The sequence below is a fragment of the Rhyacophila brunnea genome, unplaced genomic scaffold, assembly GCF_057557595.1.
Source record: "Rhyacophila brunnea isolate RB1 unplaced genomic scaffold, BYU_Rbru_1.0 scaffold_6, whole genome shotgun sequence".
In the NCBI taxonomy this organism is placed as follows: domain Eukaryota; kingdom Metazoa; phylum Arthropoda; class Insecta; order Trichoptera; family Rhyacophilidae; genus Rhyacophila; species Rhyacophila brunnea.
The window spans coordinates 19339699-19365887 of NW_028233276.1; the positions used below are offsets into that span (position 1 = coordinate 19339699).

The following is a 26189-nucleotide window of genomic DNA, read 5'->3' on the forward strand; positions in this document are numbered from 1 at the left end:
ATAGCGCCGCAGGCGACTTTTTTTACTGTTAAAGCGATTTGTTGGTGTTTATCTCACTTAAGTGGTCGACCCACCACGCAGGGCCCCCAGGCTAGAGCCATGTCAGCACCCCCTTGTGGGGGCCATGGGCCAATCCGTTGGGTTCTTGCACGTGACCAGGAAAAAGAACATATATATTTTGCCAGGCCGTGGGATTGAATCCATGGCTTCATAGTCGGCCGCTCAATCAACTCGTCGGTGCAAATAATTATTGTGTTGTAACATATGCCCCATGAAAATAGACTTGCACTACATTCACTAGATCAATTCAGCTACTAAACATCAGAAATAAAGAATGGGTTGATGTAATACATATTTCGGAGTTCAGATTAGATTAAGATTCCTATAGCATAGTGGTCAATGCACGTGGGCGCGAATCCCAAGAGACGCAAGCTCGAATCCTGTTGGGTCTCGTATTTTTTTCAAAAATATTTTTTTATTGCATATATTGTAGGTATGTATGTTGTAATTAGTATTCAGCACTATAATATACTTGTCTAATCTGCAAATTAATTAAATAATTATGATATTTTGCCCAACATCATAACATATATTTCCAAACTAAAATTCAATTAAACCATACGGTAATTATATAAAATTGAATTTTTCTCCGCCATTTTGGAATTTAGGGGCTCCTAGGTAAATCTTAGAGCGGGTCAATATATTAAATATCATCATGCTGAACTTCATGCTTTTACACAAAAGTGCACAATTATATTATATAATATATCCCGCTAGACTTTTGTGCCTCTTGTACGTACCGTACATAGGTACTATATCACAGGTGTATACGAAACATACGCCCTCCGTAAAAGGGACGATCAGAAATTTTGAGCATCACAGTGTGGTATGTAAAAATGCATACTGAGCATAAAGGACAATAAATTGATAAGAGAACAAATTCTGTTGCGATATAGAGTTTGCTAGAACAAATTTTTCATACGGAAAACCTAGAACCCGCTTGATCTACGGAATAATTATTAATTTCTGTGAGTGATTCGCCACGTAGTTCACAGGATAGTAGTATCACATAGATATACTGACTTAGTATTATACCATGATCATTACTTACAGTTTAACTTTTAAAATATTGAATACCTGCATACCTAGTCGGTTATTCAGGAATCTACTCGTAGTGTGTAGACTAAACAGTCGGTAGCTAAAAATTTTAGTAATGCGTATTTTCGATTACATACTGTGGAATTCCCATTACAGTTTCTTGCGAATTTCATCTACATCTGATAATAAAATTAATACTGTGGCGCTATGATTTCTCGCTAAGATATCGACGTCATTTCCGCCTTGGTTGTCATAATAAGAAATATCTTTGCAATTCATTCGCAATAATAGCGCATTAGGTAGGTACTCGTAGAATAGATTTGATCTATTTTAGACTACAAAAATAATGCAACATAAGTAGATATTATTTATCCTTTGCGATATGCCTGTAAAATGTACTTGTAGAAATAGTCCAAAAATCCGTGCGCGGTATCTCACTTTTGTGCGAGATCCGTCGGGTCTAGGACGATTTGGCACCGCGAACTGGCCTCCGCCGATTGGCCTCCGGTAATTGGCCGCCGGTACAATCGGACGCCGGCCCAATTGGACGCCGACCCAATTCGACACCGACCCAATTGGCCTCCGGGAGGATTGGACGCCGCACAGTTGAATTAAATGCGCAAAGGAATAGACGTACGTTACGATTTGTTGGAGTAAGTAAGCAAGTCAGTTTAATATGCTTCTATCTTCTCAGTAGTTGTACCTTATACATTTCGCGCTTGACACATTTTTAATATGGATTGAGAATAATTATTATGCCTTATGATGTTTATTAAAAGAAAATAAGTCTTCCCTCGCTAAAACTTAAAGATGTGCATAATCAATTAATTTATTGTCTATACACGGGTACTTATTTATATTTACAACAAATATTAAAAATAATGTTAGATGTTAGAATGAAAACTACATTATATTTCAGCGTTTTATCGACTTAATATTATAATAAAGCTTAAACATGTATATTATTATGCATAAATGCGTATTTTAAGATAGTATGAAATTAAAAACAAAATATTAAGTAAGTTATCTGCTAAGTATAAATGTTTCAGTAGTTTGATTGATAAACTACTTAAGTACTGGGAATGTACTGGGACTAAATCCCGAAAAATAAAAATAATACAAACATCAATAATTGCGCAATTTTTGCAAGAGACACAAAAACCCATTTTTTGTGGAAATATAAAAAAAATGTAAAATACAAACATCAATAATTGCGCAATCGCGAATTGCGCAATTTTTGCAAGAGACACAAAATCCATTCGTTCTATAAAATGGTCTCTCCTGAAAAAAATTGCGCAATCGGAAAACCCATTTTCCGCAAAAATGAGATTTGTCTCTCTTACAAAAATTGCGCGCACGATTGCGCAATTATTGATGTGTGTATTTTACATTTTTTTTATATTTCCACAAAAAATGGGTTTTTGTCTCTCTTGCAAAAATTGCGCAACTATTGATGTTTGTATTTTTTTATTTTTCGGGATTTCGGCCATTCGGGATTTCGGCCTTCGGGATTTCGTCCAGCACCCAGTACCTAAGTAGTTTATCAATCAAACTACTGAAACATTTATACTTAGCAGATAACTTACTTAATATTTTGTTTTTAATTTCATACTATCTTAAAATACGCATTTATGCATAATAATATACATGTTTAAGCTTTATTATAATATTAAGTCGATAAAACGCTGAAATATAATGTAATTTTCATTCTAACATCTAACATTATTTTTAATATTTGTTGTAAATATAAATAAGTACCCGTGTATAGACAATAAATTAATTGATTATGCACATCTTTAAGTTTTAGCGAGGGAAGACTTATTTTCTTTTAATAAACATCATAAGGCATAATAATTATTCTCAATCTATATTAAAAATGTGTCAAGCGCGAAATGTATAAGGTACAACTACTGAGAAGATAGAAGCATATTAAACTGACTTGCTTACTTACTCCAACAAATCGTAACGTACGTCTATTCCTTTGCGCATTTAATTCAACTATGCGGCGTCCAATCCTCCCGGAGGCCAATTGGGTCGGTGTCGAATTGGGTCGGCGTCCAATTGGGCCGGCGTCCGATTGTACCGGCGGCCAATTACCGGAGGCCAATCGGCGGAGGCCAGTTCGCGGTGTCAAATCGTCCCATTCCCAGATCCGTCATACATAGAGCTTGTGACCCAACGTTTTTCATTTCTGGAGGTTCGACAATTCTCAAAATCAAAAATATTTATTTTCTCGCGTATTCGAGTTTGATAGTTTCATTTTAATTTAACAAATTCTATTCGGAATGGAAGTCGAAACCTTTTTTGTTTTTTAGCCCTTCCAACAAAGTTTTTTCAAATCATCATCAAAGTCGAAAGCTTTATAACCGAGATATGAAACGTTAATGGGCATCTTAGCAATCCATTTCAATCAAGACCTGGGGGACATGGTCAGCCATACAGGCGCGATGTACAAGCGCATTTGGTCCTCACAGAACACAACCCCCCGCCCCCCAGAGTGTGGCGTTATATTTGAGCGACCCAAGACCGTGGCACTAATTTACACCGATGGTAGTGCTAGTTATTGCGTATCTTCGAATCCAATGTGGTAATTTCGTTCATATTAATTACCATATTACTTTTTTTTCAATTTTAAACAATCATCATATTTTTCTCCAAACAGTTTACCATATTGCATTCGAAATATAAGCAATAACTACCACTACGATCGAAATTCAGTTTCGCACCGTGGTCTGAATAAAGTGGGGCTTGGTGCGACCCCGTATTAATACGTACCCGGAAATATGTACGTAAACAGTTCACTGCAGGACACTTATTCGTATGCCGCAGTACGTGAAACATGAGTTCGTGTAACATTTAATCAAATGACGAATTCTTCGTTGAACATTTCACCGTGGAGTATATTTGTACGTATGCTACACATGTGGCGAATTTGATGAGATGTCTTTTCTAGGTTAGGTTAGGGTTAATCTAATTGGAACAGTACTTTTTGCAAACTATCGCCGCATTTTGTAAGATACGTACAAATGTATTCCACGGTGAAATGTTCAACGAAGAACACGTCATTTGATAAAATGTTATACGAACTCATGTTGTTGCACGAATAAGTGTCCCACGATGAACTGCATACGTACAACTTACATGTAACCGTATTAATAATGTAATTGTATAATCTCATACTAATAATTATATTGCACATGAATTCTTCTGTCCGGGATGGGACTTCACCCCCTTATTTTTATCTATCAGTACCGTGTTTTAATAATTATTGATGCATTTCATTATTACCGGTAGTTCTGGTGCAGTCAATAGTCCAAATAAATATTTACATTTGTGTTCCAATCTCTCCGATAATTTACCATGTGTTCTCGATTTCCAGCATGACGATCCGCTGGTACGAGCGGTGAAACTGACTTCCCGGGAGCGCCGGTTCATCAAGTTCTCGTCGGTGGAGTGTGATGGCCAGCTGTACATGACTCCTCAAGACTTCCTCGAATCGGTCGTCGAGCAAGAACCAAGGCGTGAGTTATCATTAAGTTATTCTTCATTTATTTCGCAATGATTGACATCTCAATATGGAACTAACACGTAGAATTACTATTCCGACCAACAATAATAATTAATTGTCATTTACTCAAAAATATAATAGATTCTTATTTCTCATAAAAATATGGTGTACCAGGCACAGTTTGCCACATAACATTTTCCAAGATATTTTACAGTGACTACAAAAGCTTTAAAATGTAATAATTTTGATATAAGAGGTAAATTACTACATGACCATGGCTTAGTATTACATACCAGGTAGCAGTGCAATATGTCAACATTGTTGTCGGTGCTCTCAATAATAATATTTTAATAAGCAAAACACCCCACGGCCCACGATCGTCAAGCGGTTGCCGCGTCAGCTTATAATTTCGTGGGTCCAGGGCTTGAATTCCGGGTCTGGCAAATTCACATGTTGTTTTTCAATTTGTCTCTGGACCCAGAGTATAAACCTAATAGTCCTAATAAGTTGAGCAAGTGTCTAATATCCATTTTTTTAAATCAAATCTGTTAATATAACGTCCACTCTTTGGAGGCCCATATGATCTTCTTGGATCGGATATGGTTTTAAAAAAAAATAGGGTAGGTTACTATATGAAAATTCTTATCTAAAGAACGCGTGGATTCGAATACCAACGCGTGTAAGCGAAATGCATATAAGTGACTGAAGTATCATGTGTAGCGAGTTGCAGCGTGGACGTTTTGTTTATGCGACCGCGCAACAAAAACGCGTGCATCAGAGATAGAGACAGTATGTGCGCTACAGACAGACAGATAAATCAAGACAAATATATAATGAAACAATCGTATAATGCAAACGCGATGTAAGTAAGTTTCATACATACTTATATTATGTGTGAGCTTTTATGGAGTAATTTTGTTTTTGACTAGTTAAGACGATACATCAGTGAAACGGCAAATAATTTTCAACTATAGGCGCGATGAAATTTTGGACTCGCTGGCATTCGGAGAGAGAACGTCGAGCTGGGAACACGTCAATTTGTTTCGTGATGGTGACGGTGGTATTAATTCTTAAATCGTGTAAAGATGACTAAAAACGTTATCCATTTACTTGAAAAAGAAAACATGTCAATGAATATATGATTATTGTTACTAATAGAACATTAAATAGACGCATGTTGGATTTATATGACAAATTATATTTCGTTCGGCATGCGTCATTTGCACCCGCGACCCGCAATCAGCGCATCGCCTAGCCACGATCTTTTTAGACCGTGCCTCTACTGAGGTATAGCCTTAATATTGAAAAGAGAAAAATTGTGATAAAAAGTATTTGTATTTTTGTATTAAATACAAAAGTATTTTGACGATACAGAATTATTTTTAATCAAGTTTCTGACAGTTTTTAAAGAAAGGCCTGCGAGAGGTTTTCAAAGTGTGCACCTCGGTGCTCTGGGCCACAGTTTATTTTTTTCATTCCAAGCCAATCTTAATTCAATGCGACGTTGTTCTGTGACATTGATAGATGCGTATGTTTCGGTCGATCTTTATGTTTCAGGCATAACAAAATTATAATGCTGCATACTCGTATTCCCTTATCACAGACATTACGCATGGAGTCGAAATCGAAAATGAATACAAAATTTGTCAATATGAATCTGGTTGAATTATGATCTGATGATATCGATGATCTTCTGAGTGATATATCTCATCTTTTGCGACGACTAGCTGTAATAAAAACTAAATATCAATCGAAACTCGATATGGTATGTAAACGTGATACGTGGTATGGAAAATGAAGTTGCTGTATGTGGATAGTTTGATTAAAAAATTTAACAGTCAATTCAATTATGGTACGTACGCTGTCTTTATTTGTATTCTGGGATTTACAAGTATATATTGAAATTTTAACTGAGATTACGTAAATATTTATCGTTATTGATGTGTAAACATCTAATCTGCCAACACTCCTCCCTCCAAATCATACAGTGGTAATCTCATAAAAATGTGTTGAAAACCGAACTAAAACACCATTTGCTCAGCAAACCCGCGCGTCAGATCGGGTAAGGAAAAGGGTAATTTCTCCGTAGATTGATCGTGAGTGATAAAATCCCGAACGGCAGACGTCATCTGTATGCTTGAGTGAAGGCGCCTTTATTCACTGTCGCTTGTCGCTACATGTTGTTTTATCCCGTTGTACTTTATTATATTATAATACTACACACGAGCACATGAGCTATCCTGACAGTCTTAATTTTTTTTAAATAGTGAATTTGATATAATTACATAGGTAATCCTGAAATAAAATTTCATTCTTTTCCTCCTTCCCAGTGAACTATGTACAAAAACACACACAGAGACAGAACGTTTACACATAATTATGAGAGTACCAATTACTCACTATTATTTTTTATTTATTTTTTTTGTAAATATGACAACGATTGTATTAATTGTTTAATCCTCGGTTAATTATCAGCAATGCCGTGACGACTTGCAAATCGCAAGTAACCAGTCTTCCCGGAAATTGGCGTCTCTGGTGTCCTTCAATGTTTTTTCACGTTTTCTGGTAATTAAATCCAACTCCATTGAGCAATTAAAAGAGTTTCCTTACCGCTGTTCGAGGTCTTGGCTGATTTTTCTTTTTTTTCCGCCGCAAGTCAATTCCGTGCGGTCGCTTTTCATTTCTGTCAATTCGCCTCTGCGTCCCGGTCCGCGCACACAAAACGTAAATAAATCCATACAATTGGAAGATGAGACATGTTGCAAAACTTTCCAGAGGCGTAGCTGGAGATTTTTTTAGCCTTTTTCTGTTTATTTTTCACAGCGGGCCGGAAGATTGATCGAGTCACTCTTTGAAGCGAAATTTTAAAAGCTGCGGAATCAGACTGCTGTGTTGTGGTCTACGGGTTTTCTTGTGTTTAATGAATCTACCCATTAATGACCGGAAGAAATTAAAAATAGACTTCACCGTGTATCTAATAATTTTATCTCACTTTTCAGTCAATTTATTTCGTCACCATGCATTTTGCAAGATTATCTTAAGCGCCATTTTTCAACTTATTTTCTTGTTTAGTTATTTTTTTCTCTACACGTGCAAATAGGTAGGTATAGCATAACATAGCTTCTCGGAATAATAGCCACAATCAGCAGAAATTTTCTTTGACGCAATCGATGCATCAGAAGATGTAAAGGGGGTAAACGTGTTTACATCAGGGGATGTAAACAGTTCAAAATAAGTCATACAATTAATAAATTAGGTATTTTTGACATTTTGACTATCTACGATTCTTGTATAAATTTTTCTAACATCCGCTTCCGTGCGTCTCTATCCAAGACAGTTGTATAATCCTAGTATTCAGCCCCATCACGTGTCTGCCTTCAGGAAATGAACCTTGTAAGTAGGTAAGTATAGATATTTCGTGATATGCTACAATACTATGAACGTGTAATACCATGCAACAGTATCGGGCTTTTTATTTAAAAATACCTTTAGCCGCGGTACCGTAAAATCGGCCGAAGGAAAGGAATTTCAGATGAAAATTCGTCACAAAATATAAAGTATTGTGGCAGCATGATATGCGAGAAACTGTTGGATTCTGAGGAAAACTAACGTGAAAAAAATAAAGATAAATTTTAAATCTAGAACATTTAAAAGATTGAAATGATTTTTCTTGTCAGATCAGATCAAAATATGTTTTCTGAAATTTTCTTAATAGGATTTATTGGTTTTATTGGTAACTTCTGATTTTCTTCGTATTTTAACACGTTTCGAATGATTAATTTGCACTTTAACTATTATTATTAAGTTTTACTTCTGCCGCGCGTGGAGACCACACACAATTTTCTTTTGCGTGATTTATTTCACACATAATATCCAACACAAAGCTCTCAGCACAAATCTTAGGAATCAATATAACAAATTAGTGTTTAAACGTTCAAAGTCATTTCGCGCCTTCCGCCACTGCAGACAGCACGCGCCTTTTTCCCATTTTTGTTTTTGTTTCCCGCCAAAAAGTCGACGTCCGTCACTTCCGCGTCGTTTTTTCGCGCGTAAAAAAGCTAGCCAGGCAAAAGAGATCGCGTCTCACTTCACGCCGACGAGTTCCGCGCATTTCTACCGCGTCACTTTCGCACGGCAGACGCGTGAATCATTATTCTTCCGCCGACCTAGACACGCGAACGTTCGAAATTCGAATTATTCGCTACCTTTTTAACGAAACAAAATGCTATTAAAGACTTTGTATTCCATCCAAAGACGTTCTATAGAACCGGAGCCTAAATTTATATGAAAAAAGCTTACAACATTGCCTTATTGTGTCCACCGTCATGAAAACAACGTAAATTCGTGTCATTCAGTCGCTTTCTACTGCAACTCCCATGGTACCAATGAGCTAATTTGATTTAATAAGATAATAATTAAACTAATTTTCAAAGATAGGGGTCCTGTAGAAACACCTTTAAGAAGTTATTGAACTATCTATTTTTTGTGATAATAAGCGGGTCGAAATTTGAAGACAATATGATTCTACTGCATGCTCCCGAGTTATAAAGGCTTTACAAGGAAATAGTTGTTCACAATTAAAAATAAAAATAATCACAGCCTAGGCCCACAAAATTCCTAGGTGCGTCGTATGAACATTATTGAAACGTAAAACTGGTCGCCACATTTCATTCAATATTGCCAAGCCACGGATAATAACTGTATGGCTACCAATTCAACCGCACTATTTTCTTCTGGAATCTCTATAAAATTTTCCTATTACATAAAGTAACCTTTTGGGCTTAAATTTCATATATTTAGCATTTAGCAATGACTTGAAATTAGTTTCATGCCACAAGTATGTATTTTAAATCGATTTGTTCATACTATCATAATTATAAATTTATTTATAATACCTACCTACCTATTAATTTTTTTTCTTCCAGCCCGATTGAAAAGAAAAAATCTGACGATGAAGGAGATCGAAAAGCTCCGCGACTCAACGCCCTCACTCAACAAAGGATCCTCGCAGATGTTCAGGAACCTTCGTGACAAAGGCAAGTAATCCCAATTATGTTTTCGAATAGATAGGAAATACCTACATAATATGTAAATTCTTTATCACTTTAATAAAGGAGACTTAAGGCCCCGCCCCACATGCTCAGCGTAGGCCAAAATGGAGCTTTTATAGTATTTTAAGGATTATAAGCTGTCTTTGACCATTCAAATGTAATAAACATCCTACGAATAAGGTAGTATTTTTGTTGAAATACGCCATTTCTATTGGCATTGCCCAGTGGTTAAGCTACAACATACGGCCGTAGCCATAAATTAACAAACGATAAATGAAGTAGGGAGTAAGATCATGGTAACGCGCGTGTTTGAACATTTACCGTTTTTTTTTAAATATTTTTTTTCGGTTAGGTACATGTTCAAACACGCGTTTGAAAATAAATATAAAGGCTAATATTGCTTCAAAATTATATAAATAGATTATCTACCACGTTTAAGGAATGTCCAGGTTTATGCTCTGAAAATACTATAAAAGCTCCATTTTGACCTACGCTGAGCATGTGGACCGTTAATATTAAATAATGTTTAAATACTTATAAATAAATAAGAATACCGATAAAAACATTACATATCTATATTTTAAACCCTAATAATTTCTCCTCGCTACTCACGAATCCCTCTCACTTTCCCATTAAAAATTAACACCCCCTAAGTATACTTAATCATAAATTGATAATTTTATCACCTGCCACCTCTTTTCTACCCCCAGCATATTGACCTCATAGCATTGTCAATTCTAATAAATTATGCTATTATAACTTAACTCAAATATAACACTTTGATATTAAGGCTTAACTATGTACCTAAGCTAAACACGTGTCGTAATCAAATAATTTATATAATCATGTGGTATAGTGATAGATAAATTTTTATTAACTGTCATATGAAAAATATCACCATTATTTTCATTTACTTCTTACTATATTGTGTCGCATATAAAATACTGTTGCATTAATTATGCACCTGTATGTTAATATTCCTTACCTCACTTAGAATAAAATAATAACTATGCCTACTCTAAACAAATTTAATATCCCCTTTCAACATTTGTGTTGTTTATAGAGTTTTTTTAATTATTTATTTCATCTAATCAGCCAGGGGTCAACCATACGAATCGATTACAATCGTAAAGCTAAGATATTCATAATAATAAAAGGTTTCGTTTATCAGTATTGCGGTGCATTGACATACAGCGTATTAATATATTTTTAATAAAGTTGTCACCCAGGGGGGTTTGATGACATCCAAACTTTACTTATCATTAAGTCATCCATTCTTCTTATGCTTTGGTATTCTTACCACTGGTAGTCAAACTGTTGTCAGTCAATCTCATCTCTTTTTCGAGCTTCGGTACAATGACAATGCCGAGTATAAATAAATACGAAAGATTTCGTCTTATTCACAACTTTTTAATTTTATTTATTATATTTTCTTATTATATTATATTTTATCAAATATTAATTGAAAAAACCATTTTCTATATGAAAAAAGTGAACAGAAAACACAAAACGTTCAAAGACTGATCGGATTGACACAAAATGAGCGCAATTTTTTCAAACATCAGGGAATTTTGTGTCTCAAAAGCGTACGTGATTTTCAGACGCAGTGATTGACGGTCGGTGTTTTTACTATACTTTTACTGTACTAAGTAATGTTTTGAATTATTTTTGTTTTCATACATCTATTTTCCTACTTCTTACCTACATAAATAAAAAAAATCATATTTTTTTCGAATTTGTCTCTTTTACACTGATTTTAGGATTTTTACAGGTTTTTTTTAAATCTCCCGATATCTCGAGAATTCTTTTCTGGAAATCCCGAATCTCGAGAATTCAAGACTACATCATTTCGGGAAATCCCGAATCTCGAGATTGAGATTTTCTCGGGAAATACCCAACTCTAACTGTGACACTGCACTTCGCCTCAAACTAATATTGTTACTGTAAACGTAAAGGAAGGTCCATCCAATAAACAGTTTGGTCCATATATATAGAACAAAACCTTCTTCTATAGATATGGTTCCTAAACATACATAACTTGAAAACACCTCATATTATACGACACCCGACCCGGTGCTTTATCCAATTAAGCTACGCCCGTAGCTACGTAGGTATAGGTATTATATCTGAGATGTTTTCAAGTTATGTATGTTCAATAATATTATATAGAATGTTACATTCTCAAATCTTGTGAATTATTCGTTGAATAAAAGAAATGGTTTATTAATATCAATAGGGGAGTAGTTTTTGCGGACAAAATTCCTCTTACGTCAGCGGTCGTATAGGGAATTCACAGAAGGCTTCCATCTGGAAGACGATTCAACATCTTTAGTTCGTTTGCTAATGTAAATGATATTAGTTCAATAAATGTGATGCTATTGATTACATGGATGCGTGCCGGCCTCCAATAATTATTACTCAACGTCCTATCTCATGGTCCATGGAGAAAGTAAATGTGTAAAAAATGTACTTGAACATATGTTAATGTCTTCATTGCATCGTCAGTGTCTGATTACTATCTTCAGATTATGTAGTGCATATACGTATACCTACTCTAATAAACGTCGTAATCGATATTATGATGAAACAATTAATGACTTAAAAACAAAGATTTTTGATAATTCTACGATAACTGAGTTATTTATATTGACTTATCACTAAACTGCAATTTAACACATAAGTTATTGTTATTAGTATCACTCTGAAGATGGGTTTGTAGTCCAAAACAGCTAACAACGTAAATAACTCATTATCGTAGATTTATTTAATTAATTAAACTGATGTTGACATGTTAGAACTCCATTAATTATTCAATCTTAGATTGTCATTTTTTGTGTGCATGTGCGATTCGAAAACAATTTGATATTTTGAAAAATACTGAGTGAAACATCTTCAAATCAAACCCAGCGTCTGATTTTGCCAAAAATATTTTAGTACAGCTTATGTATGTACCAAAATTATCTTATCTTCCAGAGCCAATTCACATTTTCTTCTTCTTATTTAGCGCTGCAGCCCAAATAGACCCCAGGCTCCCTAAATTCTCCGCCTCATCGACCAGCAACAACTCCCTGGCGTCCCTCCCCACACTGTCTCTTCATCTCTATTGATCACGGAACACTTTTTGAAATTTTTCTTCAATCAGATTGAATTGAAATGCGTTTTGCCGAAAGTGTATTTTTTATATAATGCAATGGGTGTCAGCTACATATGATAACATTGTAAGATTTGTAAGTATATCGGTGTGTGTGTGTGTTTTTTTTTTTAAATATAATGCAATTAATAATTAAAGTTGTTTTTCATCTCTAATTGCAGGAATTGTATCTTACACGGAATACCTGTTTCTGCTCTCCATATTGACCAGTAAGTTCTTTTGAAATCTATTAAAATGTACAGATTAAAACGGGTGAGCATGCTGCCTTACTGATATATTGGCAGCTGGTTCAAATCACACAGATCATATTTACTATCCAAGTCGTTGTTAGATTCGCCATTTTTAATAATGCCATTCCTGACTACTGATAAGAACGGCAGCATGTGGAGTCCTAATTCCTGGCAGATAAACCATTTATAGAATTGTGACCAATTAGATGTACCTACATACTTAATGAGCTCGATTTCTAGATGAAATACAGCAATAAGAATATTATTATTTTTTGTCAATTAAATGCTGTATTTCGAAAACGTTATCGTCGTCCCAAAAGCAAAAGGGCACATGTGCAATTTTGACGGTTTTGAGTTATGAATGCAGTTTTCTTCGTAATTTTTTTACACTCTACATTATGGGAAAAACGGCATTTGTGAAGCAAAACCCATAAATTCACAATTGAGCAAAGAAAATAAAGGTTACTTGTGTATTTGTAAACTGATCTTCATTTAATATATAGGAAAAAGGTAACATGTACACGATTTTAGGAACTATGTGCAATGTTTAGAAAAATAATATAGGAAATGGGTAACAAGTGTAATTATTTAGAAGTGATTAAGGGCCTTTGTACAAAAAATTAATTTCGTTGCAGAAAAAGGGCACTTGTGAAATTTGTGAAAAATTTAAAAACATGTTGGCAGCGGACAAAGAGGCCCAAATAAATATTTTGGAAGATCACAATAAGCGTAAAGTGGACGCTCGCAAATCAAAAGATGAAGATAAAGCTATTCATAAATGCATATAGGAAAAAGGTAACATGTGACTTAAAACCTCTTAAAAATCAAAAATTGACAAATTATAAAAAAAAAATGCATTTCAATCTTGAGTAATTACGTCACATGTATTCCAAATTTCATTTAAAAATATTAAGTAATAACCTCTCCATGATTTTTTTTCACTCGAAAAACACTTAAAATGCGTTTTTCTCAAAACTCAATTTATGCACAAGTGCACTTTTGCTTTTGGGGCGACGTTGTCACATTTAAAAAAAGAGCGACATAAGTTGCAATAATCTTCATATTAATTACCTAAATACACAAATGTAAGGTAATTTTTTTATAGTTTTTTGAAGACAACAGTTAACACTTACTATAAAATAATATATTTATATAAAAACTTTTCACTATTTTGACTAAACACAATGCTGACTAGTAACATTTTCGAAATACAGCATTCAGTTACATTCAACCGATTACAGTGAATTGGTAGCGACCGCAAACAATAATTTACTACTGAGTGTAATGCGAAGCAACTTACGTATTTCGTAAATTGAGAATCTGAGGATTTACGGAGTACTAGTGGAAGTGACATATAATTTTATACTTAAGGGGGGACATGCTCGTCGAAGGTCAAAATTGAGTTTTTATTGTATTTTCAAACCATGATCCTGGACACTCCTTAAACGTTGTAGATAATCTATTTATATAATTTTGAAGCTTTATTATCCTTTATAGTTATTTTAAACATTTTATGACTGCATAAAGTATTTTTGTTACATAAAATAGTATTCTTTTAAACCTCTCGCTCTAATGTTTTAGAATATAGTCATATTTCGGTACATAACTGTGCAGTGGTGTTAGGATTTTTTACATTTATTAATTTTTAAACGCATTTATAAAACCATTAGTACAATTTATTTTGAGATAATTTTTGTTAAATATTCACGATAAAAAATTATATTGATAATCTCTGTGATCCCAAATTTGACAAGAATTATGCATTTTACTATTCAAAAAATCGGCAAGATTAACACATTTGAAGATGATTCTAAAGATATTTATTATAAGCTATGTCCTTGACCATTCAAGTGTGATAAACATTTTATGAATAATGATTGTTTTATAATAATTATTGACCTAAGAATAAGGTAGTGTTTTTTTTAAATATGCCATTTCTTTTGTCATTCCCTAGTAGTTAAGCTACAACATACGGCCGTAGCCATAAATTGACAAACTATAATTAAAGTAGGGAGTAAAATTATGTTAACGCGCGTGTTTGAACATGTACCTAACCGATTTTTTTTTTAATTTTTTTTTAAACGGTACATGTTCAAATACGCGCGTCAATATCATTTTACTCCCTACTTCAATTATAGTTTGTCAATTTATGGCTACGGCCGTATTTTGTAGCTTAACCACTGGGGAATGACAAAAGAAATGGCGTATTTCAAAAAAACACTACCTTATTCTTAGGTCAATAATTATTATAAAGCAATCATTATTCATAAGATGTTTATCACACTTAAATGGTCAAAGACATAGCTTATAATAAATATCTTTAGAATCATCTTCAAATGTGTTAATCTTGCCGATTTTTTGAATAATAAAATGCCTAATTCTTGCCAAATTTGGGATCACAGAGATTATCAATATAATTTTTTATCGTGAATATTTTACAAAAATTATCTCGTAATAAATTATGCTAATGGTTTTATAAATGCGTTTAAAAATTAATAAATGTAAAAAATCTTAACACCACTGCACAGTTATGTACCAAAATATGACTATATTCTAAAACATTAGAGCGAGAGGTTTAAAAGAATACTATTTTATGTAACAAAAATACTTTATGCAGTCATAAAATGTTTAAAATAACTATAAAGGATAATAAGGCTTCAAAATTATATAAATAGATTATCTACAACGTTTAAGGAGTGTCCAGGATCATGGTTTGAAAATACAATAAAAACTCAATTTTGACCATCGACGAGCATGTCCCCCCTTAAGTAAAAATGAATTAGGAACAATTTCACATCACCGCATTCCTACCTATTTATGTATGAAAAATTATTCAAACATGTAGAAGTTATAAGCATGTTATTCCTAACATGTAAGTTTTGTACTGTTTTATTTGAGTAATTTTTTGCGACCCGGGTTTCGTCTTTCGACATCTTCATGCACTATTCACACTCACCAATGGCAAATGCAACGACAGAACATACTTAATTCTCGTTTATAATTCGAATTAATACATTAAAATATCCTGAAAACATTATTATTAAATTAAGAAGAAAGTGTTTGGAAATTTTGTACATTAACATGGGTTTATTGCGATAATAGAATATTAATTATTTAACTTCTTCTTCTTATTGTGCCATCCCCTAGCGGAGGTTGGCCACCATCAAGGCGATCTTATCTTTGTCGTCTGCTACCCGGAACAGTTCAGTGGAGCTGCACTCGTACCAATCACGGAGGTTCTTAAGCCACGAAATGCGGCGCCGTCCTCTGCTACGCTTCCCATTGATCTTTTCTTGAATGACAAGTTGGGGAATGCTGTATTTTTGTCCTCTGATAATGTGGCTGAGGTACTGTAGTTTCCTGGTTTTGATACTACGTAGAACTTCTCGGTCCTTCCCCATTCGATTGAGAACTTCAACGTTTGTCACCCGGTCAGTCCAAGGAATTTTGAAGATGCGTCTATATAGCCACATCTCGAAAGCTTCAAGTCTCCGTGACAACTCTTGGCTTACCGTCCATACTTCCATACCATAGAAAAGAATTGAGAGCACATACCAACGTACCATACGTAGTCTCAGACCTAGGTTAAGATATCGATTGCTAAGGAGGCGTCTCATTTTGAGAATTATAACAACAGGGTCTAATTACTCTAATTTATGGGATGTCGAAAATAGTTATGTAGGTTCTACAATCGCATTTTTAACATTGATGCTTCTTAACCTTGTTACCTTAAACAATTTGATTGTTTTAAACCTCAGATCCTCAATTGTTCCACAGGTGAGCAAAGGTCTCATAAATAACTTATTATATCTCTATATTGCAAAACAAGATTCCAAATGTAATAATGCTTTTTTCTTTCCGTACAGTTGACCTTGTAAAATCTTCATCCCATCTTCCAAAGTGTTATCATAATATGCGGTCATTGATTCCTTCTGTCTCAGTTTTCTGGAATGCCACATTGGTACACAATTCAGGGTCATCTTCCGATTATACACAATGGTAATCAGTGTGCTTGCTTCTGATATGAAAAAAGAAATACACCATAATTGGGTGAATGACTTCTTCTGACATCATGGAGAATTCAGCCACAGTACAGCTATTCATTCACATTTAATTTTTTTTAAACTTTAAACATATTGTTTACTATAAATATATACATGATTGACCCCTTCTGTGCTGAATATTTATTTTATAGTTTTATTATTGCATAGCCAACAATACGTTTAGCCCCTACGACAAATAAGCAGTACCTCTCATTGTAGTAATGTTGCGAATAGAACAAACGCTTAAGGGTATTGAATTTATTTCAGTGAATGATTGGACATTTTTGCTTTTGAAGGTTTTTTTGTGTATCACACTGCATGAAATCAAACAATAACTAGGTACTTAATTAAAAACACAAATTTTATGAAATCCTCACCACTATCTATAAATTGTTTTTCCTGGGCTACACATCCATTGTAGTCCATTGTCTTCTCCAGCATTTGCCACCATCTTAGGTCTGTTGAAAGGGCTTCTCTCCAGTTTTGGACACCCAAAATGCTTAAATCTGGCTCGACACTGTCCCTCCATCTCGTGCGAGATTCACCAGGTCTTCGTATGCCTTCTGCCTTACCCAATGTATTTTTTTGCCACGTGTGATTCATTCATCCAATCTTCATACATGACCCAGCTGTCTAAGGCTATATTATATATCAAACCCATTAATATTGATTTAAATTGTGTTAACCATAAAAATTTAAAATACCATTAGTTTGTATGTATTGGAAAAAATCAGCCAGATACACACTTTGGTCGATAGCTCTGTGGCTAGAGCACTCCCCGGGAAACAAAAGATGTGTGCTCGAATCGTATTGTGACCAAGATTTTTTTTCTGTTTTCTGAAGCTTTTCTATTAAAGTTATTTTTTTTTCAAAAAACGGTTCATACCGAGATTGTTAAGCCAAAATGCATGAATACAAATTAAACATGAATATTGTTTTTCTTGTCTCATTAAGAAAAATATTTAATTAAAAATCATATTTACTTTAAAATTATATTAATTAAAAATAATTGTACTGAGTTATAATGGCTTAATCGCTAATTCTCGCTAATGATGTCTCGCTGTCCACAAAAGGTTAAATAAACTACATGAATTTCTGACATTTGGCTCTCATTAAATGATGCATTTTATGTTTTAATTATATATTTTTTTTATGTTTACAGAACCACAGTCTGGCTTCCGCATTGCTTTCAATATGTTCGACACAGATGGCAACCAACGTGTCGATAAAAACGAGTTTCTAGTCGTAAGTTATGATCTTTGTTCATCATAATATAATAATATAAAATACAGAACCGAAGGAAAATAAGATGAAAAATGTAAGATTTCAGTTAAATCAATTTTAGAACATCTCTTATAATGTCATTCCGATATTCACAATTAATTAAGGTACAAAAGATAATATATTGTGTTCAAGCTCATCTACTCCTTGAAGAAATACTATTAGCAACCCAAAGGAATAAATAACATGACAATCGTATTCACACTTGGATATTCATCTGGCATAGGTGCATAACGTGCCTTTGGAAATATTTTTGGTAATTTGATGAGATAAACGTATCCTGCATACAATCGCAATCTTAACTCAATTTTAAGTATAATGTGAGATTGTGCTTTTCATTATATGAGGCAGATTATGTCCGATCCTAATACGATCATATGGGCCTCCACAGAGTAGAGGTTAGTATTAACAGATTTTAATTTTACGAGAAATGGATGTCAGCCACTTGCTCAACCTATTAGGTCCATATCCTGACTCACACACAAATTGAAAAACAATATGTGTACTTGCCAGACCCAGGATTCGAACCTGGGACCCTAGGCGTGATAGTCCAACGCTTAAGAGATGAGATGTGTGTGATGAGGCTGATTACTTTATATCAATATGATTATATTAAAATATTATTTTTTCATTCTACATACATTCAGTACATTGCACGAACAGTCCCAACACTTTTCTGATACATAATACGCAGGACTACATTAATTTTTAAGCTCCAAATGCCTTGGATACGGCTTGATGTTACGGGATGTGTGATCTCAGTTAAATGTAATTAACTATCTTTATTGAAAAATCGTGTTGTTTTTTTACAAAATAAAAATTATAGAAAATGCATTATTGTTTTGTTCAAATACGTCATATTGAGGTGTTTTTTCTATAGCGTATTTTATTCATCGGAGATATCGACATAATGGATAAACCATTGGTTTATGAACCGCAGCGATTGGTTGTCAGGAACCCAAACGAAGATCATTTGGATTATTTACAAGACGACCGATTATTTTTATGTACATGCTCTTTTGTTGTTGTATTTTTGTTTTGTTGACATTATTGTTGGCGTTGTAAAATAGATCACTCGCCTGATGGGAGGCTCCGTGAAGACGCGCGACGATTTGGACGAGAAGAGTGCCCAAGCAGTGAGTCAGAAGACCAAACATATCCTGCCCCCATAACGCCTGTGCATTTTTGTCGTATCTACATTACCTACCAATTGTCTCTTCCAAAATTAATCATACAAAATAATTGTAATATTAAGAATCTCACTTGGATAACGCCTTTTCATCATTGAATCTTTTCTTATGTGTACAATTTCCGACATACACGATAATTATATAAGAAGGCAATGTTAGAACATCATAAATTTAATATATTAAGTATGTAATGAATGAAAATCGGATTGTCACTGTGTCATCTTATAATTTACGGTTAATTTCAAAGACATGTGAAACATATCCTAACAAAAATGCATAGGCTTTTTCAAATTTTCCAAGATCCTGCCATGTAATTTTGTTTAAATAAGAGTGTCTAACGATTTCTTTGTATTACCATCTGTCATTTGCACATTGTTTCCCCAAACCTACTTCCTTGAAGATACACGAATAATTGATTCATAGTAGGTAGTGAAAACATATATTATTAAATTACCATTCCATTGATTTTTCAAATAATTAGCTATACTATACTCTATAGGTATATCTGTTGATCTATTTTTTAATGATGGTGTAAGTACTTTTTTGTTTAATTACACTTAGTTTCAAAGCATCGTTTCTTTAATCAACCCATAATCATTGAAGGTTGCAAGTCTTTCAATACACCGCCTTAAAAAGTAATAGAAAAATTTAATACAACTAAATTTGGAAATGTTTTCATGAACAAACAGTAGAGATAGGTACATTTTTACTTAGAAAAGATTCAGTTATGACTAATCAATTTCAATGCTTTACATACTACCTTCAGTTATAATAATTTTACTCTTAAGATAATTTCAATAATATTTAGTTTGTCCTTGCATATCTGTCGTATTTAAAGATATATATTTCACCTGTGTGTATTATTATTAAACAGTGTTTTAACTTGATTTTGTAGTAACATTTTAGAGTTACCTGTAGTTATATTGTTTAACAAAAATTAGGTTTTTGTGTAAAAACATACAAAGCTTAAAAAAAAATTGGACCAATATTAATTATAATTGGTTTGATATCTGGACTCTGGCTGAATTTTATTGTCTGCCAGACAGACTAAAAATAATATGAAACATTATTTCAGAATAAGCCAAGAGCTGACTTGTTCACTTAGTTACCCGGTTATCGAGTTCTGTGTTTCGTCCGTTTTATTTAAAACCATTTTGTTTGCATTAATTATTTTTAATATTTTTGTTGTCAATATGTTTTATGTTGTAGAATCTAAAATAACACTGTCCAATAACATTTTTTAACTAATTCAAATATTATTTTGTGATATTATCTTCTAATAATGTTTAAAATATCAGTATTTTCATAAATTCTTGCCCCATTGTCTTGTTTTATTCTGCAACATTCAGTTATTATAAAGTATATTTTCAAACACTGCCAAGTCAAATGTACAAAGTCTGTCATGTCCAAAATTCACGTAATTTTTAATACATTTCCCAAAAATGTACATGCAGTTTAGCTTAATTTAATCAGCATTTGAATGAAATAAAATGCATGGAAATATAATATCATAATAATGTGACTTTAATGTGGATTTGGCTGATTTTGGAAATAAACACACCAAATTTTGTTCATTGGTAAATATTAAAAAATATTACCAATTCATAAATAAAATTAATTCCACCGTCTTTCACAGGATATTAAAATATAGTGGCCCACCCCAGAGATTCGTGGCAGTTCTTCCCTCAATATTTTGATTTATTTCTCATTGTATTTTGAATTTATAATTGGTAGCTCATGCAGCTGGTAGGCATAACCATCCCGGTGAAAATGAAGGCGCAAGACATGTTGTCGTCTAGGCACCATTCGCGGTCAGTCGTAAGTCGTGTGGCTATAAGCATTGCGAGATGTGTGAGTTTGATTTTTTTAAATAATCCATTACTTTAATGACCGTTTAGTGTTACCAAACCGTGTTACGTTTCTCCATATTAAATATTGTCATTCCTACAGCTGGACTATTCAAGCTTGAAGCTTAATTACATTAATATTGTCATACCTCCCTCCAGTGAAAAGTCTCAATTGTGTCACTAATTATTTATCTTGTCTTTCCAGTAAGTGAAAAACCACCGTTCATTGTATGACTTGACCATGTTTAATGCTTTATTGTATGTCTCGTATCCAGGAATAAGTACGTATTTATACTTCTCATTTTCAGACTATAAACAATCATGTGAGGATATTACATACAGATCTATGCATTGGTAAAACAATATTACTACTATGATACTAGAATAATAATATATAACAGGCGTGTCCAACTTCAAGTAGGCGGTGATCTACTTAACTGTCCAGTATGAAAATTTGAATAAACGTATTATATTTGTCTGAGGACACTGAGACGGTACAACTTAAGCAACAACACTTGTCCTGCAATATCACAAAGAAATACACAATTTCGCATCCTTTGTGACAATGCCTCAGTTGAAAGCACAAGAATTCACATCTTCTCAAAATCATCTCTCAATCGACGCGTTGGACATGCATGATATATTATAATATTCATTCAATTCCATCTTGCTTTTCATGCCTTCTAAATCCGTTTTTGCAAAAATGATTTACCTGACCACAATGTAATAAATTACACAAGCGGAGTGCCAGATAATATACTTAAATAACAGTTTTCAAGCATCTAGTCTTATTAAATCTTGCAATGTTGTTTGTTGACTTTCAAAAGGTTTATTAATATGGATGTAAGAGATTTACACAGCAATCAACGATAAACAAACTTACACAGAACTCACCCGACTTCAATAGACTACAAACTTTGTGATGTGATTTTAATAATTATTTACTTTCTAACTAGTTTTTGTGGTGTGGTTTAATATTATTTTGAAGTGTGCCTTAGCTTTAGATTGTTTTCGTACTATTGTTAATTTCATTGCTTTTCCAGGATCTTCAACTGCTGCAAAATGAATTACTCAAAATATTGTTAATTATTGTTTACTGGTACATGGTTTTCTGTTATATAATATGTTACTTAAATTGTTGTATGTGATGTGAAAAATCATTTCCATGTGAACATGTCAAATTGTCATATTTTCATCAAATAGTATAGAAAACTTTAAGAAGACATCACCATTTTTGTCACTTAACTTTATCAATATACATTATCATAATGTAGTTCTAGTAATAGTTAGTTATAATTAACAGTAATGTCAGTATAAATATGAACAGTTAAAATGTTCAGCAAATCATTCTCTTATATTAATATACCTAGTAATATACAACACAATGACTACCGGCACTTTTAATTAATTTTGTAATTAACGCGTTATTTGCATTTGAAAATCGATTAGCAAAAACACAAATTTGGGCTGTACCTATTAATTTTTATTTGGTCACAGACGAATAAATGCGTGGATTATTCCCACTTTTGCAACGTTTTTATTAGTTTGTATTCTTGTTTGTCCAGTACAAATCTTGCAATCGATTTTTAACTAACCTCCCGACTAGCTAGACATTTGAAACTTTTAGAATATATCAGAACACAATGCCAATGCATTCTTTTAATACTTTTAGCCATCTCTAGCCAAGCAGAATTGAATTCATTTTCAGTGTTTTGTATGGAAAGTTCAGAAAAATCCGTAAAAAGTAAGACTATTATTGGTTGCTAAGGGGGTGGTCCTAGCAACTACATTATTAATATATACGTGCGTTACTATGGAAATCAAAATGAAATGTCAAAATGACATTTCAGTATTCTATATTTGTTTGTTTGTTTTTTATTTACTTCATATCAAGTACAAGTTTGAGCATATTGACAATAATAATTCAACTGAAAATTTAAAAACGTTGTATATAAAAAGTTCTTTTTATCTTGTAATTATTTATATTCTTATTTCAAACTGGAAATATTTTTTAATGATAGATGAGCATCAAAATGTATGTAACCTAAATATCTTTTCTGTTTAATTAATTTTGCTCAATTTGATTTTTTACTTTTCATTTCCATCGTTTAATGCAAATGACTATTTCAGATGGAAAAAATATTCAGCTTCGCATGGAAAGGCAAGCGCGGCATAACCGAGGAAACGACGGAGGAAGAATCGGATGCACCAAAAGCTCCTGTCCCTTCGAAACCATCCCCCCAAGAAGCGTATGTTGACGACGAGCAAGGTCTTCAGAGGCGACACAATGTCGACACTCTTCTCACTGTGCACTTCTTCGGGAAGAAGGGAACCAACGAGCTCAAATATGAAGGATTCAGACAGTTTATGGAGAATCTTCAGACTGAAGTTTTGGAACTGGAGTTTCATGAGTTTTCTAAAGGTAATTTCTCATCTCAATATTCAGTTACGCACTTTCCTTTGCAGATTTTAAAAAATTCTACTATTTGCTGTAATAATAACAAATTCTACAATAAGTCCTTAACAGTGTCATATCCAGACTAATTGGGGATAAAGATAGTGAGGAAGTAGAAGGTAATAAATAGATAAAATGATAAAATCAAATAAACGAAAGAAAAGGAATTTGTACGATAGAATTAACCAATGCATTTTGATTATACAATAAAACCTCGATATAACGGACTAATGCGGGTGACAAGCCGAAAGTCTATTATCTAAAAACACAAACAAAATCCAGTTAATTTATCTTCGGATGATATATCCAGACATACCTGTTGTGAAATGACGCCAATGTTCGATGTTGACACGCTTGCTTTCGGTAATCCTGCTTTGAAAAAAGAATCGTCTTGTTTGCGCTTTGGAGTCTGTTGTTTTTTATAATCAACTCTCTGAAATTAGGAAAATGTGTGTAATACTTAAAATCTAGATATCCAATGAGATTCAATCGAAAATAGATTGCTAGCTGGACCAGTGCATTACTAACCAAATCAATCACTGCTGACCTGTTAATTAATATTTAATTACCACATTTAAATATCTTGTAAATTTTATCTAATGGCCAGTCGGGGTGGGGTGTCGGCACTAAATGAGTTTTAATGACAATAGTTAATAACGCTAACAGAAATTTTCAATTTACCTCAGTACATACTTGAGTCATTAAACCGATGATTTGTATCTATTTCAGGTCATGACACAATATCCGAAGTTGACTTTGCTAAAATCCTCCTGCGTTATACTTACTTGGACACCGATCAATATGACATGTACTTAGACCGATTGCTGGACCGCGTGAAAGACGAGAAGGGAATTACTTTTGAAGAATTCAAAGTCTTCTGCCAGTTTCTAAATAACCTCGAGGACTTCACCATCGCCATGAGAATGTACACCTTAGCTGATCGGCCAATTTCTAAAGGTTAGTTTAGTCTTCACATTGTATCTATGATATGGTTTCATATTCACTTATTTACTTACTTACTTACGGACTTAGTATTATTATAAAGATCTAAATATTTATAGAACTTTCAATTTTATTCTACCAAATTACGAGGTTCCATCAATGAAATGTTTAAACATTTATGTAGTTTTGAATCTTCGAGATATAAAAATGAGCACATACATTGACATCCACAACATTCTAGTGTAAAATATAAAAACTGATTTTTTTTTATTGAATCATTATTAATTTGTACGGAAGATCTTATTATATGATATGTGGCTACATTTGTATATCACGTCATGTCGTGGTTTATATAATGTGTTATCTGAGGCACGAACAATCCTTGAAAGCCTCAATCGAATCAGTACATACATTTATTATACATGGAAATATATTGGTGAAAAGCAAGCCTACAATAATTCTACCGACTCCTTTACTTACGTCTTTAAACATTCCGATTTTTTACAGATGAATTTCAACGTGCGGTAAAGATATGCACAGGAATCACTCAATCTCTTCATTTAGTCTCAACCGTATTTGCCATTTTCGACGAGGATGGCGACGGCCTACTTAGCTACAAGGAATTCATTGCCATCATGAAAGATCGGCTACACAGAGGCTTCAAGGTAATTACATTAATGATTTTTTTCGATACGATACCCAATTATACCGTCATTCGACGGCGATATTTTTAAGTTAGCAAATATTTGAAATAGTATCTCAAATATCTTTATAACATATTCAATACGTTGGACAAATATTCCTCTAGGTAGTTAGGCAAATCAGAGTGTGAAATCTTTAGAAAAAGAAAATCTTTTGCTATAGAGGTGGACATCAAATCACATAAAAGTGATCAAAACAGTTGCTTTAAAAATTGGCACTATTACCAACGTTTATTGTTTGTGGTCGCTATTACCAAACCAATAGTGTTTAGATTGCATCTCGTCGGTCCCTATTAAAAAAGTCGGATCTGCAAAATGCTATTTTTCAGTACGAGCAATCAAAGATGTTTCATCAAATATCCTTTGTGACCTATTGCTTGCCATAATGAATAAAAATACGGGTTATAGAAACTTTTCTAAACGTTTATAAAAACATCCGTCTGTCCTGTGGACATAGCAGCAACTGTCAGATCCGACGCATCTTGCTCACCCATGCCCAGCCAACAATGTCGGTTGGTAAGATCCGACATTGTTATTCGGACACTCTCTGTAGATCCGTCATTTTTAACTTGAGTATCTCGAAATTTTTCAAACAAACAAAAAAAACTGTGATTGTGGTATAAATGTTTAAAGTGTTTAAATAACTTTTACGTAATAATCCGAGAATGACAAAATTTCAGATCCGACTTTTT

At 33.5% G+C, this 26189-nt stretch overlaps 1 protein-coding gene across 2 annotated transcripts in view; it reads left to right on the forward strand.

Moving 5' to 3' along the window:
• MICU3 (Mitochondrial calcium uptake 3) overlaps positions 1-26189 on the forward strand; it is a 156903-nt gene that overhangs the window by 127491 nt on the left and 3223 nt on the right. Inside the window, exons 2-10 of one of the 2 annotated variants that reach the window (XM_085956335.1) lie at positions 4478-4619; positions 9532-9642; positions 12970-13017; positions 18244-18326; positions 19433-19498; positions 21287-21370; positions 23530-23821; positions 24584-24811; positions 25304-25461. In XM_085956335.1, the coding sequence (XP_085812461.1) occupies positions 4478-4619; positions 9532-9642; positions 12970-13017; positions 18244-18326; positions 19433-19498; positions 21287-21370; positions 23530-23821; positions 24584-24811; positions 25304-25461 (1212 nt within the window). The remainder of the gene's footprint in view (positions 1-4477; positions 4620-9531; positions 9643-12969; positions 13018-18243; positions 18327-19432; positions 19499-21286; positions 21371-23529; positions 23822-24583; positions 24812-25303; positions 25462-26189) is intronic. The other variant, XM_085956336.1, reaches the window with a different exon arrangement.